This window comes from Podarcis erhardii, assembly GCF_964252035.2.
Source record: "Podarcis erhardii genome assembly, chromosome: 15".
Taxonomy (NCBI): Eukaryota; Metazoa; Chordata; class Lepidosauria; order Squamata; family Lacertidae; genus Podarcis; species Podarcis erhardii.
This window is the reverse complement of record NC_138505.1, coordinates 12,276,938-12,291,258: the sequence shown is the minus strand read 5'-3', so window position 1 is coordinate 12,291,258 and position 14,321 is coordinate 12,276,938. Positions and strand designations below refer to the sequence as shown.

At 50.3% G+C, this 14,321-nt stretch overlaps 1 protein-coding gene across 3 annotated transcripts in view; it reads right to left on the bottom strand.

The window, feature by feature from the left end:
• The window catches only part of LOC309329830 (sodium/calcium exchanger 1-like), a 29,186-nt gene extending 17,901 nt beyond the window's left edge, over positions 1 to 11,285 (bottom strand). Inside the window, exon 1 of one of the 3 annotated variants that reach the window (XM_081840905.1) lies at positions 10,768 to 11,285. Coding sequence is in view for 1 of the 3 variants with exons in the window: in XM_081840904.1 (XP_081697030.1) it covers positions 1,087 to 1,177 (91 nt within the window). In the remaining 2 variants the exon portion in view is untranslated. Of the gene's footprint in view, positions 1 to 569; positions 1,344 to 10,767 lie in introns of those variants that run through there. The other 2 variants (XM_081840906.1, XM_081840904.1) reach the window with 2 other exon arrangements.
• Positions 11,286 to 14,321: the final 3,036 nt, after the last annotated feature.

The following is a 14,321-nucleotide window of genomic DNA, read 5'->3' as shown; positions in this document are numbered from 1 at the left end:
AGGTAGGGCAGAGAGTGTTAGTGAAATAATAATAATAATAGTAATAATAATAATAATAATAATAATAATAATACTCCGTCCATCTGGCTGGGTTGCCTCAGGCACTTTGGACAGCTTCCAACACATAGAAAAACATAATAAAACGTCAAATACAGGGCTGCCTTCAGATGTATTCTAAAACTTGTATAGTTGTTTATCTCCTTGACATCTGGTGGGAGGGCGTTCCACAGGGCAGGCACCACTACTGAGAAGGCCCTCTGTCTGGTTCCCTGTAACTTCACTTCTCACAGTGAGGGAACTGCCAGAAGGTCCTCGGACCTAGACCTCAGTGTCCTGGCTTAATGATATGGGATGGAGACACTCGTTCAGGTATTCAGGGCTGACCCAAGGCCGTTTAGGGTTTTAAAGGTCAGCACCAACACTATGAATTGTGCTCAGAGCCAGTGTATTAAAGGCATTGACTAGACAAGATAATGAAGGTTAGGACTTGGTGGCAGAAGCAGAGTGCATGTATCAGGAACTCAAAGAAGAGACGGAAATAAAAAATTATGTACATAAATTAGATTAACCATGCTTTTATTTTGTCCACAGAGTTTATGGGAATCTGGAGTCCATTGCTGTCAGTCTAAAGGCACAGGGCCCTGTTTTGGTACTAGGATATTCCAGAAACGTTGTCACTTCTGTGTCCCAAGCTTCTCACTTCCAGAATTCTGGGCTAACATGTTTCCAAAAGGAGCTCTCTCTGTCCTCCCCATCACTTCCTTGTTCACTCCTTTTCTGCAAGAGGGGAGACAGCAACATCCCTTTCCCTCCCCCCTTCCCACGTACACCACCGCCTACTGATGCTGAAAAATAGATTCCAGCCCCAGCCCCAAGAATAGAATTGCGGGAGCTATTATATGCCTTTTCCTCTAGACACCCGTCCGCACCGATGACACAGAGCACAACCACGCCTTTGTTCCCTCATTCATCAATCCAGAATAACTACCAATCCCTGTTGGAATACGTGCAGTCGCTAACACGGATTTAAACCCCATAAACATTTGGTGAAAGGAAGGAGGGAGGGTCTGCCTTTCACTACCCTACTTCTCATGAGCTTCCGCAATTCCAGTTTTCTGATGTAAGGCATATGGGTGTAAGAAAGGGCTGCCTGCCAAAGGCCCATATCCTCCAGCATCCCATTCTCCCAATGCCCAGCCAGATGCCCTCATGGGGTTCCCCAAAGCAGGACTGAGCAGAAGAACACTTTCGCCCCCCACTTGTGATTCACAGCCAGCATTTCGCTGCCTGAGGCGAAACAGAAGATGCCACCAGCCCCACTGTTGCTGCTGCCCCTCTGCTGAAGCCTCACTTACCAGGGTTGCATAGCAGCAGCAACAGCTTCTGGCAAGACATTCTGGAACTCTTATGAGCTCTGTGAAATCTTGTGAGATCTCACTGGAAGCCCTCAGCACTGCTTCCCCTCGCTTGCCTGGTGGTTGGTGAGCGAGACGCCCTTGAGGGCACTGCCCCGTGAGATTTCACCACCTGAGGCTACTGCCTCAAGTCTGCCCCATGGGACAGCCCTGTTCACAACAGCTGGTATCCAGATTCACACTGCCTCAAAAATCGGAGGGAGAACTTAGCCACTGTGGCTAGTAGTCACGAATAGACCTAGTTACAGATAGGTAGCCGTGTTGGTCTGCCATGGTCAAAACAAAATAAAAAAATTCCTTCCAGTAGCACCTTAAAGACCAACTGAGTTAGTTCTAGGTATGAGCTTTCGTGTGCATGCACACTTCTTCAGATACACTCAGGTGTATCTGTGTATCTGAAGAAGTGTGCATGCACACGAAAGCTCATACCTAGAACTAACCCAGTTGGTCTTTAAGGTGCTACTGGAAGGAATTTTTTTATTTTGTTTTGACGAATAGACCTGTCCTCCATGAATTTCTCCCATCCTTTTTCTACAAAGAAAGGTTTGGGATTTTTTAGTTTCAAGGAAAGAGGCACTTAAGAGGTGACACGACAGAGGTTTATAAAATTATGCATTGTGTGGAGAAAGCGGCTAGAAAAGTTGTTCTCCCTCTCTTTTGACGCTAAAAATCAGGTACGCTGAATGTGGGAAGAATCAGGACAAAGAAAGTCCTTCTTCAACACAGCACAGAGTTAAATTATGGAACCGTACCCTCCAACATCCCAGTGAGGCAAATTGGGACACAACCTTGATGGGGCCCCCTCTCTCAGCTCTCTCCCTTGGGGTCCATTACTCCTTGCCCTGCACAATCCTGGTGATACGCATCTTTGCTTGCCACCGCCACTGGTCACCCATCTGCCACCACAGTGCTTCTGGAAGTACGGGATCCAAAACAGCACATGCCAGGATGGAATCAGAAGCTGGGGCGGCTTCTGTAATTCCGGCATGTCCCACTTAAAACAGGATAGTTGCACGGCATGTGGAACTCACGCCCACAAGAGGCAGTATTGGCCACCAACATGGATGGCTTGAAAAGAGGATTGGGCAGCTTTGTGGAGGAAAAAGCTATCTCTCAATGGCCACTAACCTTGATGGTTATGCTCTGCTCAGCTGGAGGCAGTTATGCAGGGGTAGGCAACCTAAGGCCCGGGGATGCGGCCCAATTGCCTTCTCAATCCGGCCTGCGGACGGTCCAAGAATCAGCGTGTTTTTATATGAGTAGAATGTGTTCTCTTATTTAAAATGCATCTCTGGATAATTTGTGGGGCCTGCCTGGTGTTTTTACATGAGTAGAATGTGTGCTTTTATTTAAAATGCATCTCTGGGTTATTTGTGGGGCGTAGGAATTTGTTCATATATTTTTTTCAAAATATAGTCTGGCCCACCACATGGTCTGAGGGACGGTGGACTGGCCCACGGCTGAAAAAGGTTGCTGACCCCTGCAGTAATGCTTCTGAGTACCAATTTCTGGAAGGCACAGGAGGTCAGAGTGCTCTGGTGCTTGGACCCTGCTTGGAGGCTTCTGTGAGAAAAGGATGATGGACTATGTTATTATGTGGCTCTTGCTACTTCTTGTTGTTTTCCTATGAGAGGTTTATAAAATGAAGCTGCTGGGTTTGGAGAGTGGCTAGGGAGTTTTTGTTATTCTCTCAACATACTGGACCAAGCTGGGGCAACAGGGGGCATCATAATCCCAGTGAAATTGATTGATTGGGCAAGAGATTCAGGGCAGACACAAGAAAGCACTTTTTCACACGGTGCGTAATTGACTTACATCACTCACTCTGGCTTAGAAAGCTTTAAAAGCAGATTAGATGGGCCTCCGCCTCGGCTGTTTTAATGTGTTTTTAAACAAACCTTATGGTTTCGCTCTTCCACTGCAGTTTTACGCTGAGCCACAAATTGTTTCAATTCTGTGCTGTTATTTATACTAGTTTTGTTTTAATTATTAGGGTGTTGGCGATGTTTCTTTAATTATGCTTATTTCACTTCGTGAACAGCCTTAAGGAATCTTCCTGACGGCTGGCTGTAGAAATTTAAGAAAGAATTACTACAACTACTCTTCTGCCTTTGCTAGAAAGCTTTGTGCTGTTAATTCCTCTTGATTTGTGTTGATTTGATTTTTGTGCTTTGCATTTAAAAAGAAAAGTGTTATGTTTGTTTCCCTTTATAGACAGCTTAGATAATTTCATAAATAGCTGGCCATATATTTTTTTAAAAAAGAATTGTTGGCCTGTATCCAACTAAACCATATTTAGAGCAGACCCATTGAAATGAATAGCACTCATGTAGTCATGTCTATTGTTTTCAATAGGTATGCTCTAAGTAGGACTAATATTTGATATATTCTATTATTATTACTGCTGCTACTATTTCTACATACAAACCATAGGTTTGTTGATGGCTTCTGCATGGCTGCCTAGAATGGCTGTGTTTGGAGGCTAGAAGCCCCAAATTCCGGCCTACGGGAAATAAACAGTACAGTATGGGAATGAGCAGTTGCCTTCTCACCCAGCTTGTGAGCTTTTTTTTTTGAAGCTCCCAGCTGGCCCCAGCAGGAAAACAGACAGAACTTGGGCCTGATCCAGCAGAGCTTCCCTTATTAGCCACGATCGTTAGCAATGGCACCTCCACGTCCAGAGGCAGTCTACCTCTGAATATCAGTTACTGAGGTAAAAACACTGAGGGGAAGTTTGTCGTCTTCAGGTCCTGGCTGAGAACTGAGTATTCCACGGCCACAGAACACTGAATGTCTATTGAGAGGATAAGCAGAAAACTGGGTGGGTGTGGGGAGAAGGGGGCGTTGGAATGGAGTATCCAGGAGAGGGCACGGCTGTCTGATTGGAATGGAGTATCCTGGGAGAAGGCACAGCAGGCTGAAACCCTGGGCAGAAGCACTCCGCATTATGTTCCGGTTGTGGGTCCCGCTGGCATCTGACTGGCCCCTGAGGGGAACCAAAATGATGGGCTACATGAACTGTTGGTCTGAGCTGTTCTTGCATCCCTAGAAGTCCCTGGCCTGCCTTTCCAGCACCATGTTGGGAACAACATTTGCTTTACGGTTCCCTAAGACTCGCAGTCGTTTTTACTGCAAGAGGCTAGGGCTGTGTGTACGCACTCCCATTTGCGACCATTGGCTTCCACCACTGGTTTAGGAAGCGGTGTATACATGACATTACCCAAAATCTATATCCCTCCTGCCGTTGCTTATGAAAGAGTACACTTTGATGTATTCCCCTACCCCAAACCAGCTTCAATCCAAATTGAGAAAAAGAACGAGCTAGCTGCAATTTTTATTTTTATTTTTAGCCAATAATATGTACACAGCCTAACACAGCTACCGTGCTGGAGATTTTTTTTTTTTTTAATGTTGTTTGTGCATCCCCGCAGATGTGATTTTCGGATTTCAGACTCCTTTCCTGAGTCTTGAGAACTTAAGCGGTGGGGGCAGTTTGCCTCTGGTGCACAAGCTCTTAAATGCGTTCACACTGACGCAAAATGCCAACACATCTTTCCTTCCCTCCACCTCTCCCCTCCCCTTAACAGCAGAGACACGGAATGCATTTCAGCTCCATAATAAGTGTGACCAGAACCAGATTAAATATTCCATTTAAATTCTTAATGTGTTCCATTCTGTGTACTATGTGTGTGTGTTTTAAAGGAAATTATGATGGGCCCGTTTGCTAATGCATTCCGCTTCAGAAGCCGGCACCAGATAAGAGGCTGTTGCAGTGTCAATAAGCACCTTTTCATTTGGACTTTGCAACTGTTGAACGCTGCTCATTAGGTATGGAAAGTGGAAGAGAGAAATCAAAACCGGCATTGTAAAAATCAAGCGTCGCTGGGTCGTAAGTCTGCAGGCTTGTTACTTTTTAACTTGATAGCTGTGTGGTGCCAGGTGCCGGGATGCTTTAGGAATACTAAATATTATTATTATTATTCCGATTAACCAGCCTTTGGGCTGATTATATTTGATTTCTAGTTGTGGGAAATGGACTCTTGGGAGATCAACCAGTTTCTGGACCCATTCCCAGCTAAGGAAGAGGAGAGAGATTTGAGCAGTCCTTCCCCAAAGCTATGGAGGATGGGGGTAGAGGAAGGAAATACCTGACAGGAATTCAATGGGGGACTGACCCATTGAGGCAAATGGAGCACTGCCCCATCAAACGGAGAGCCAGTGTGGTGTGGTGTGGCAAGAGTGTGGGACTAAGACCTCGGAGACCAGGGTTCAAATCCCGACTTGGCCATGAAGCTCGCTCGGTGACTTTGGGATATTCACTGTCTCTCAGCCTAACCTACCTCACAGGGTTGTTGTGAGAATAAAATGTGAAGTGAGAGAACCATGTATGAGCTCTTTGTAGGGAAGGTAGGATACAAATTTATTAAACAAACAAACAAACAAACAAACAAACAAACAAACAAACTTCTCAGTCTGAGCTCAGCCAGCCCCTCACCTCCCTTCATTCTTACTTACATCTAACTGTTCTCATCTGACAAATGAGAAATTGAGAGAACTGAAATTGACAGAGACTTCCATCCTGAGTTACAATAACCCTGAAAAGAGGTAGGCAGTACAGTGGTACCTCGGTTTACGAACTTAATCCGTTCTGGAAGTCCGTTCTTAAACCAAAACCGTTCTTAAACCGAGGCGTGCTTTCCCTAATGAGGCCTCCCACCACCGGTGCCCTTCCACCGTTTGGCTTCCATTCGTAGACTGAGGTAAAGTTCACAAACCGGGACCCTACTTCCGGTTTTGTGGAGTTCGTAAACCGAATCGTTCATAAACAGGGCTGTTCTTAAACCGAGGTACCACTGTACTATTGTTTCCCCCCTGCTTCCTGACACACTGCAGGTGTTGGAAGTTGAGAGAATAAGGTCACCTAGTGAATTTGTGGCAAGATTCAAACCAGGTGTTTTCTTTCATCACTTGCTCTCCCACTGATGAAGACTGCAGAGGGGGATTGTTGAATCCAAGGGCGGAGGGGCATCTTTGATTAGGGAAGGGCTGTAGCTCAGCGGTAAAGCATTCACTTTGCATGCAGAAGGTTCAGTCCCTGGTATCTCCAGGAAAGGTGGTAAAGGCTCCCAGTCTGAAACCATGGAGAGCCACTGCCAGTCAGAGTAGACAACACTGAGCTAGATGGACCAATGTTCTGATTCAGTATAAAACGACTTTGCGTGTTCCTATGATTAGATCAGGAGAAGAGGAAAGGCAGGGAATTTCCTTCTGCAGATGTAACTCACCCCCCCCCCCAGCTCAGGAAGTCAAAGGAGCTGTGTGGGACCTTAAAGCAGGAGGCAGCAGGGGAGCTTGCACCCCCTGCCATGGGATCCTTCCTTCTTTCCCATTGTCTCAGTGTCTCATCCCTCCTCCCTCCCATACGTCTCTGTCCTAAATCGGTCCCTGTGCCCATTTGGCTGGGCAATCTGGCATTGTAATCCCTGCCATTAATCCACCGCTGCTTTCTGTGCTGGGTTGTGCATGGGGGGGGGCACCGAGGACGGGTGATCCCCCATTATTCCCCTTCTGCTTGCCCTCTCCCTGGAGGGGTCGGCCAGGGCCAGCCTGTCCTCCTCTCTTTCTCCCAGCAGAGGTTACGGCTCTGTAGAAAATACTATACGTGATGCAAACACAGTGTGCTTTCCCCACACCGACCTTCTGGTTTTAAGGTGGTAAAGCACTGAGGAGGGTGCCTTGCTTGCTCCTCTAGCCTCTGATTCTCCAAACACATACCCGTTTTGGGGAAATGCATCTGATAGCTGCTTGCCGGGGCTTCCCATGGCATTGTATGCGCAGCAAAACGCACATGTGGTCTCTTTATCAGTGGTGCAGTGAGCATTTAGTTTCCTGCACAGCTCATAGTAGGGAAGTAGCCAAGTGTGAACTGGTCAGATCAGGAGAGGAAAGTGGTAGCTAGGGCCCTGTCATGCGAGGCAAAAGATAGTGGCATTAATTGCACATGCATTTGTGCGGAGGGAGGAGTGCATGATCCCAGGCAATGTCCCGAAGCAAAAAAAGAGCAGACAGGCAGGTGAAAGGCTACTGAAAACGGGCAGCCCACAGCCTGCGAAAAATGTCCATTGTGGATGAGAATATATTCAATAGACGGCGAACCAGGAGCGCATGGAAGGGGCACATTTGCCAGGCAAAGGCAAACAAGCGGGCAAGATGACACACAGATTATGTGAAGGAGCTCGACATGCGCCTCTGTGCACGGCTGACGCATGGGCACAAAGGGCAGTATTTCTACAAATCAGGAAAAACCAAACTGATGGATATGTCAGCCTGGAAATTGCACCCTGGGCTTCAGAAGTCCACTGCCCCCACTGTAGGAACTGGTAATGTTTCTGAATGGCAGCAGGGGAGTTTCACATTAGGGCTTCCAGTTCGCAACTATGCGAACAGGATGCTGTACTGAATGGGCCCCTACGTACATCCTTCATCTTACAAGGGTCAGGCCTTGCGGGGCAAAGATGAGCAGGTACTTTACACATGCTCAGATACGGTCTCCTTTTATAGTTCCAGCATTGGAATCAGGCCCAGAGGCCAAGCTGTGGGGTAGCTGCCTTATCCCAAGTCAAACCATTGGTCCACCTCACTCAGTCTTGCTGCTCTCCAGGGTTTCAGGTAAGGGACATTCCTCGCCCCACCTGGAGATGCCAGAGATTGCACCTGCCCCCTTCTGTATGCAGAGCAGATGTTCTGCCACTGAGCTCTGCCCCTTCCCTAAGGGCTGAACCACACTTTATCTATGCCTGTATACAGAGCTGTTTTTCTAGGGAAAGGGTTTCCGAATCTCGCCATGAGCACCTCCCTCGTTTTCTTAGAATGGCAATGGTGCCCACCTCAGAGGTGCGGGAACTGAGTTCCGGCTGGAAAAAAGCCCTGCCCGTATAGAAAGTTGCAGCCTGGGCGGGATGTGACAGAGGCGTTTGCTCTGGGTTTAAGCTTACACGTATCCAAGTAGGCTTTTCCATTTCCTTCCGCTTATAATGTCCTCTCTGTGTGTGTATGTGTGTAGTAATGTGTTTGCCATCACCTCCTCCGCAGCGTTAAGGGGCCAACCCTAAGCAGGTGCCAGCTCCCATCCGAGTTCACTGGCAGCAGCAACTGGCACTGCCAAGGGGGCATGAACAGGCGATGCTGTGCCAGGCCTTGGCTCTAGGAGGACATCCCAAGAATCCCCTGGGGGAGGCGGGGAAAGCGGCATATGCCCAGGGCTCCTTGGCAGAACAGGGGCACTCTGGCAGGAGGAGCTACCCGCTGGGATGCAGCCAGTCAAGTTGTGTCCGTCCAACACCAGGCTGTGTGGGGCCTGCCCCCAAGACACCTGTGGCAACCAGAGTAACCAGCGGTGTCCTCTGTTTGCAAGCCCTTTTGACCTCTCGCCATTTCATGTGCCTTTTTCCGCTTACAATTATTTCTGCCTTGAACAATTCAGCCTCTGCCGGGCCCTCTCTTATATGCGTGGCCCTCCGAAACCTCCTTGGCACGTTTGCACACTCAGTGGCGTAGCGTGGGTTGTCAGCACCCGGGGCAAGGCAAGTAATTTGTGCCCCCTAACCCAAACCCCCAGATGTTGCGCCCGGTGCGGCCAGTCCCCCCTGCACCCCCACGCTACGCCACTGTGCACACTCACACCCAACCGAATCCCCTTTCTGCACAGGTTCGTGCCTGTCCCTAGAAAACTGCAATACACCAAGCCAGACTGTTGGTCCATCTAGGCCAGTACTGTCCACACTGACTGGCAGCATCTTTCCAGGATATCAGGCAAGGGTCCCTCCCTGCAGATGACACTGGGGGTTGAACATGGAACCTTCTTCTGTGTGCGAAGCAGATGCTGGCATGCTGTACCATGGAGCCTTTCTCCAGAATTGTGCCACATTTAAGATGCAAGGAAAATCAGAGTTCCATGAGCATCAGACCCTGTTGTGATTGCTCTGCAAGAGGCTTCCCAGCAAAAAAATTAAAGCGTTTTAAAAGTCTTCGCACAGCTTGACCTCATGCATATGGGGGGGGGCGGGGGGTAGACCCCTCGAGTGTGCATGCTGCTGCCGCTCAGCACAAAACTCAGTGGAAGCCCTCGTCCAAGGCGGTGCAAATGTGCCCAGGCTGGTGCCAGGCTAGGCACCCACGTGCTTCCCTCCTCACCCCCCCCCCAATTTCTGCCTTGGTGCAGTTCCTGTTGCTGGTTTCCCATTGATTTGAAGGCAGGAGCCACCCTCCTCCCCCTGCAAGCTCTTTTCACACGGAGTGGATGGGGAGGAGGAAAAGGAAGTGTGTGGAGGCGGGCAGGGGGGGAGGGAATCCCCCTGGTTAAATCCTTGGCACTGGCAGTCCCAGCCAGGAGCCAAGATTCAGCCGGGGCTCTCTGTTTCTTGTTGTGTTTGTGTTAAAAGTGATTCCTGGACAGCGGTGGGTGGTGGGGAAAAGAGGTATGGGAGAGAATCAGCAATGAGATGAGCCGAGAAATCTGCACTCTGTCTGTGTTTGGGGGAAAAGTGGAGGGGGGATTTGACTGGGATCACTGAACCTTAAAACTTCTCTGCATATGTATGTGTGTGTTACAGTTAAAATGCATGGGGTGTATTCTTCCCAAGTCTGGGGAGGTACAGAGCTGGGAAATAGTGGGAGAGACCTCTTGGTCCTTGAGCCGAAAGTACTCCTCCCTCCTTTTAAACATCCCGGATTTCTATTATTATTATTATTATTATTATTATTATTATTATTATTATTATTATTATTTTGTCCTCCCCCAGTTTTCTCTGATCCCATCCCCACTTCCCCAAACGACCAGCCACCCATTCCCTTCCCAGACACCATAATACTCACAAGCAAATGGACACCACTAACTTAGGTCCATGGGTTCCGCTGGGTCTACTCTAAGTAGAGCTCAATTGGCTACAATCTCCCTGCCTTGTTCTCTGCCTCCCTGCCCAGCACACCGTGGCTGAACCCCATCCTTCTCAGAGCAAACATCTTAGGAATGCATGTTTGCCCCACAAAGCCCACCTCTACCCGGGGGGGCACACAACATGACATATTTGGGGGGCACATATAGACAGATTTTTTAAAATACCCCCCCCCCCGCAAAAAAACAAACAAACCCATTCCATTGCCACATTTAACTTTTTTATATATAAAGATGGGACTGGGCAAGAATACCTCTGCAGAATTCGTTGCAGAAAATAATCACAATTCCTTACTTCCTGAATTGCATCCACCTCGCAAGAGGACCCCCTCCCTCCCGCTCTAATACCCCAGCCCAGGTATTTTCTCCCCCACTCCCCCCCCCAACACAGCTCCTCACCTGGTTGTCCGAAGGTCTTTACAGCCAAAGGCAGAAGTCAATCGGATGGGAGGGGGCGACTCCTTGCCCCCTCCTCCCTTCAGATCCGTGCAGATCCACCAGCCGGGCGGGGGGGGGGGCAGGTGTCTATGTTGGGGGAGAGGCTGGGACGGAGAGCTGACTTGTCGCCTTCAATCACTTGTCCATGTTGCAAGCGAGCGGGTGTCTCCCGCTCCCCTCTCCTCCTCTGTGCCCCCCCCAGCCTGCTCTGCCCCTTTTGCTTACAAAGCAAGAGCGGATCTATTAGACCAGGCTGGGGGGGGCGCCGCCAATGTGAGGCTTTGGGGTGCCAGCAAAACAGCTCTCTCTTCGCCCCCCTTCTTCCCCAGCAGATTCCCCCGGTCCCTGGCACGGAGAGGATGCTCAGCTTATGCGACCAGCATCCTCCTCCTCCTCCTCTTTGCTCCACCCTGGAGAGAGTCTTGGTGGGGCGGGCGGAGGGGTGGGGTGGGGTGGGGGGAGCGGAGAGGACCGCGCGCAGCTTCTGCAATGGAGCAGTGCGGGGGGGGGGGAGAGAGATGTCGCTGCTCCAAAAAAAACCCTGCTGTCTTTTTTCTTCTTCTTCCCCGGATCATCTTCTTCCCCTTTCTCCTCCTCCTGCTTCCCACCACGGATCCCACCAGGGTACCACATCCTCTCCATCAAACCCACAGACACCAGAAGGGACCATATTGGCAGCATCCATCAGCCAGCCCGATCGATTTTGTCCTGGGAGGGCCGGTTGTTTGGGGATGCAGATCACAGCCAGGCGGGTGGGGGGGGGGGAGAGAGAGAGAGAGATAAGCAAGGAAAATCTGGCTGGTGTGGGTGCGAGGAGGCTAGAAGGGGCTTCCTAGGGGGAGTGAAAGATGTCCTAGAGGTTTCCTCCCATCCTAATGAGAAGATCCCATTTCTACTCCATCAGTCTTTGACTCCCCTTTGGGGCAGAGCTGTAACTCCATGCTGGAGCATCTGCTCGGCGTGCAGAAGGCTCTCAGGTTCGGTTCCCCCGGCACCTGCAGGTAGGGATGGGGATGTCTGCCGTCTGAAATCCTGGAGAGGGCCGTAGCTCAGCGGTGGAGCATCTGCTCTGCATGCAGAAAGGTCCCTGGTTCGATCCCCCGGCATCTGCAGGTAGGAAAGAGAATCCTGCCTCCAACGCAGGGGAGCCGCTGCCAGCCAGTGTTGACAACACTGAGCTACATGCGTCGGGATCAGGCAGCTTCCTGTGTTCCGAGGTGGTTTCTATGTTCCCATCGCTTACCAACAGGACCCTACCTGCTCCACCACCGGGACCAACGATGAGATCCTGCGCGGGGTGGGTACATTTACAGGGAAGTAACTCACCCCCTCTTATTGAAGCCCAGTCACCTGAGGCGGTGGGGAAGACCCTAATCCCCTCCCCAAAAAACCTAATCCCTCCCAATTATCCAGGAAGAACCTAATTCTCCCCACACAGCCCCAAATCTGATGCGATCTTTCCAGTGTTCAAGGAAGTCCGTGTACCATCCTCAACTCCAATGACCAAGAGAGAACTGTAATCCACTATCCACCCAGTCATCTATAAGAAATTCTCTAAATCCCCTCCCCTGGCTAAAAAAGGACTTTAGTTCCCCAGGGGACTCCCAGGAAAATCCTAATTCCTCCCCAATTGCCGTTCTTCTTTCCAGATTTTGCTCCCATCACGGCCAGCATGTGGGGGACCACAGGTTCCCCATTTCTGACATATAGGAAAACCCAATTTCTTACACCCCCGCCCCAGATATACACACTCCTCCCTCCCTACCATCACGCAGTCCCTTTCTTTCTCCCCCCCCCCCCCCACCCCCCGCGCGACGGCCCGGCCCCAAGATTACACAGCAATGTATAAAAGCTGCAGGAAGGCTGGCTAATCCGTGCCTGGTCGAGATTCACCACCCCAAAGATAAGGGATTTCACCACAAAGCAGAAAACCCCAGCAACTAAGTGGTGGTGGTGGTCGTAAAAGCAGGGGCGCCAGCGGAACTCCCTGTCACTGCCAATCCTCTCCGCTTTCAGCAGGAGGCGCTGCAGGGCGAGAGCGTCTTTTTTTGAAGCACGGAAATGTGGGGTGCTTTTTTCCTCCCGCTTTTTGGAAGAAGGGCGGGGCTGTGGGGTCGCAGAGCAGAGAGGAAGGGGTACTCAATAAACACCCAGCCCAATAAGCAGAGCAGTTCCAGCGTCTGCCGGCAGGAGGCGCTATGCAGGACAGGTCCTCCCATCTCTCTGCCTCCGCCCGTTCGGCTGCCTGGCTGGCTCTGTATTCTGGGCACGCGGTGTTATTCCTCTGGCTGCGGTCCCTTACTTTCTGCTGGCTCCCTCGGCCAAGATGTGGGGGCTGGAAGAAAGAAAGGGAAAGGGTGGCGCTGGTGTCAGCTGCGTCCTGAACTGCTCCCTGTCCCTTCGCCTACAGGAGCTTTCCTTCTCCTAACCCCTGCCCAGTTTGCAGAGCCGCAAACGTCTCCGCTCCTCCAGTAGATAGATCTTTATTCAAAAACCTGCAGGTTATTACAGAGCACAACTGTGTGTGTGTGTGTGTGTGTGTGTGTGTGTGTGTGTGTGTGTGTGTGTTTTGCTGGAACAACTTGAGTGGGAAGAAGTAATTCCCCTACTCAAAGCAGCAGGGACTGTCTGATCTGGGGGAGGAAGAGAAGGAGGGGAGGCGGGTTTCCCCAGGATCCCCCACTTCAGCAGTCAGGTAGAGAAAGGGGAAATAGCTGTCAGCTGATAAATTTGGGGAAGGGCTGTATCACCTGCTTTTCATGCACAGGGTCCTGTGTTCAATTCCTGGCATCTCCAGTTAGGGGCTGGGAGACACCTGCCTGAAACCCTGAACAGCTGCTGCCAGTCAGTGGTGGACAATACCAAGCCAGCTGGACCAGTGGTCTGACTCAGTACCAGGCAGCTTCCTATGTTTCTCTTTGAAGCAGCTCTGCATCCTGAATCATGAGGACTAGAATCTTTCTTCTTAGCAAGAAGGTTGTTGTTAGCTCAGTGGCAGAGCATCTGCTTGGCATGCGGAAGAAAGTCCCAGGTTCAATCCCTGGCATCTCTGGGTAGAGATGGGAGAGAAACCTGCCTGAAACCCTGGAGAGTTGCTGCCAGTCAGTGTAGACAATACTGATCTAGATAGGCCAAGAGCCTGAGTCAGTATCGGGCAATTTCCGGCATTCCTTTAGTAAAGGTAAAGGTAAAGGGACCCCTGACTATTAGGTCCAGTCGTGGCTGACTCTGGGGTTGCGGCGCTCATCTCGCTTTATTGGCCGAGGGAGCCGGTGTACAGCTTCCGGGTTATGTGGCCAGCATGACTAAGCTGCTTCTGGAGAGCCAAAGCAGCACACGGAAACACCGTTTACCTTCCCGCCGGAGCGGTACCTATTTATCCACTTGCACTTTGAGGTGCTTTCAAACTGCTAGGTTGGCAGGAGCTGGGACTGAGCAACGGGAACTCACCCCGTCGTGGGGATTCGAACCGCCAACCTTTTGATCGGCAAGTCCTAGGCTCTGTGGTTTAACCC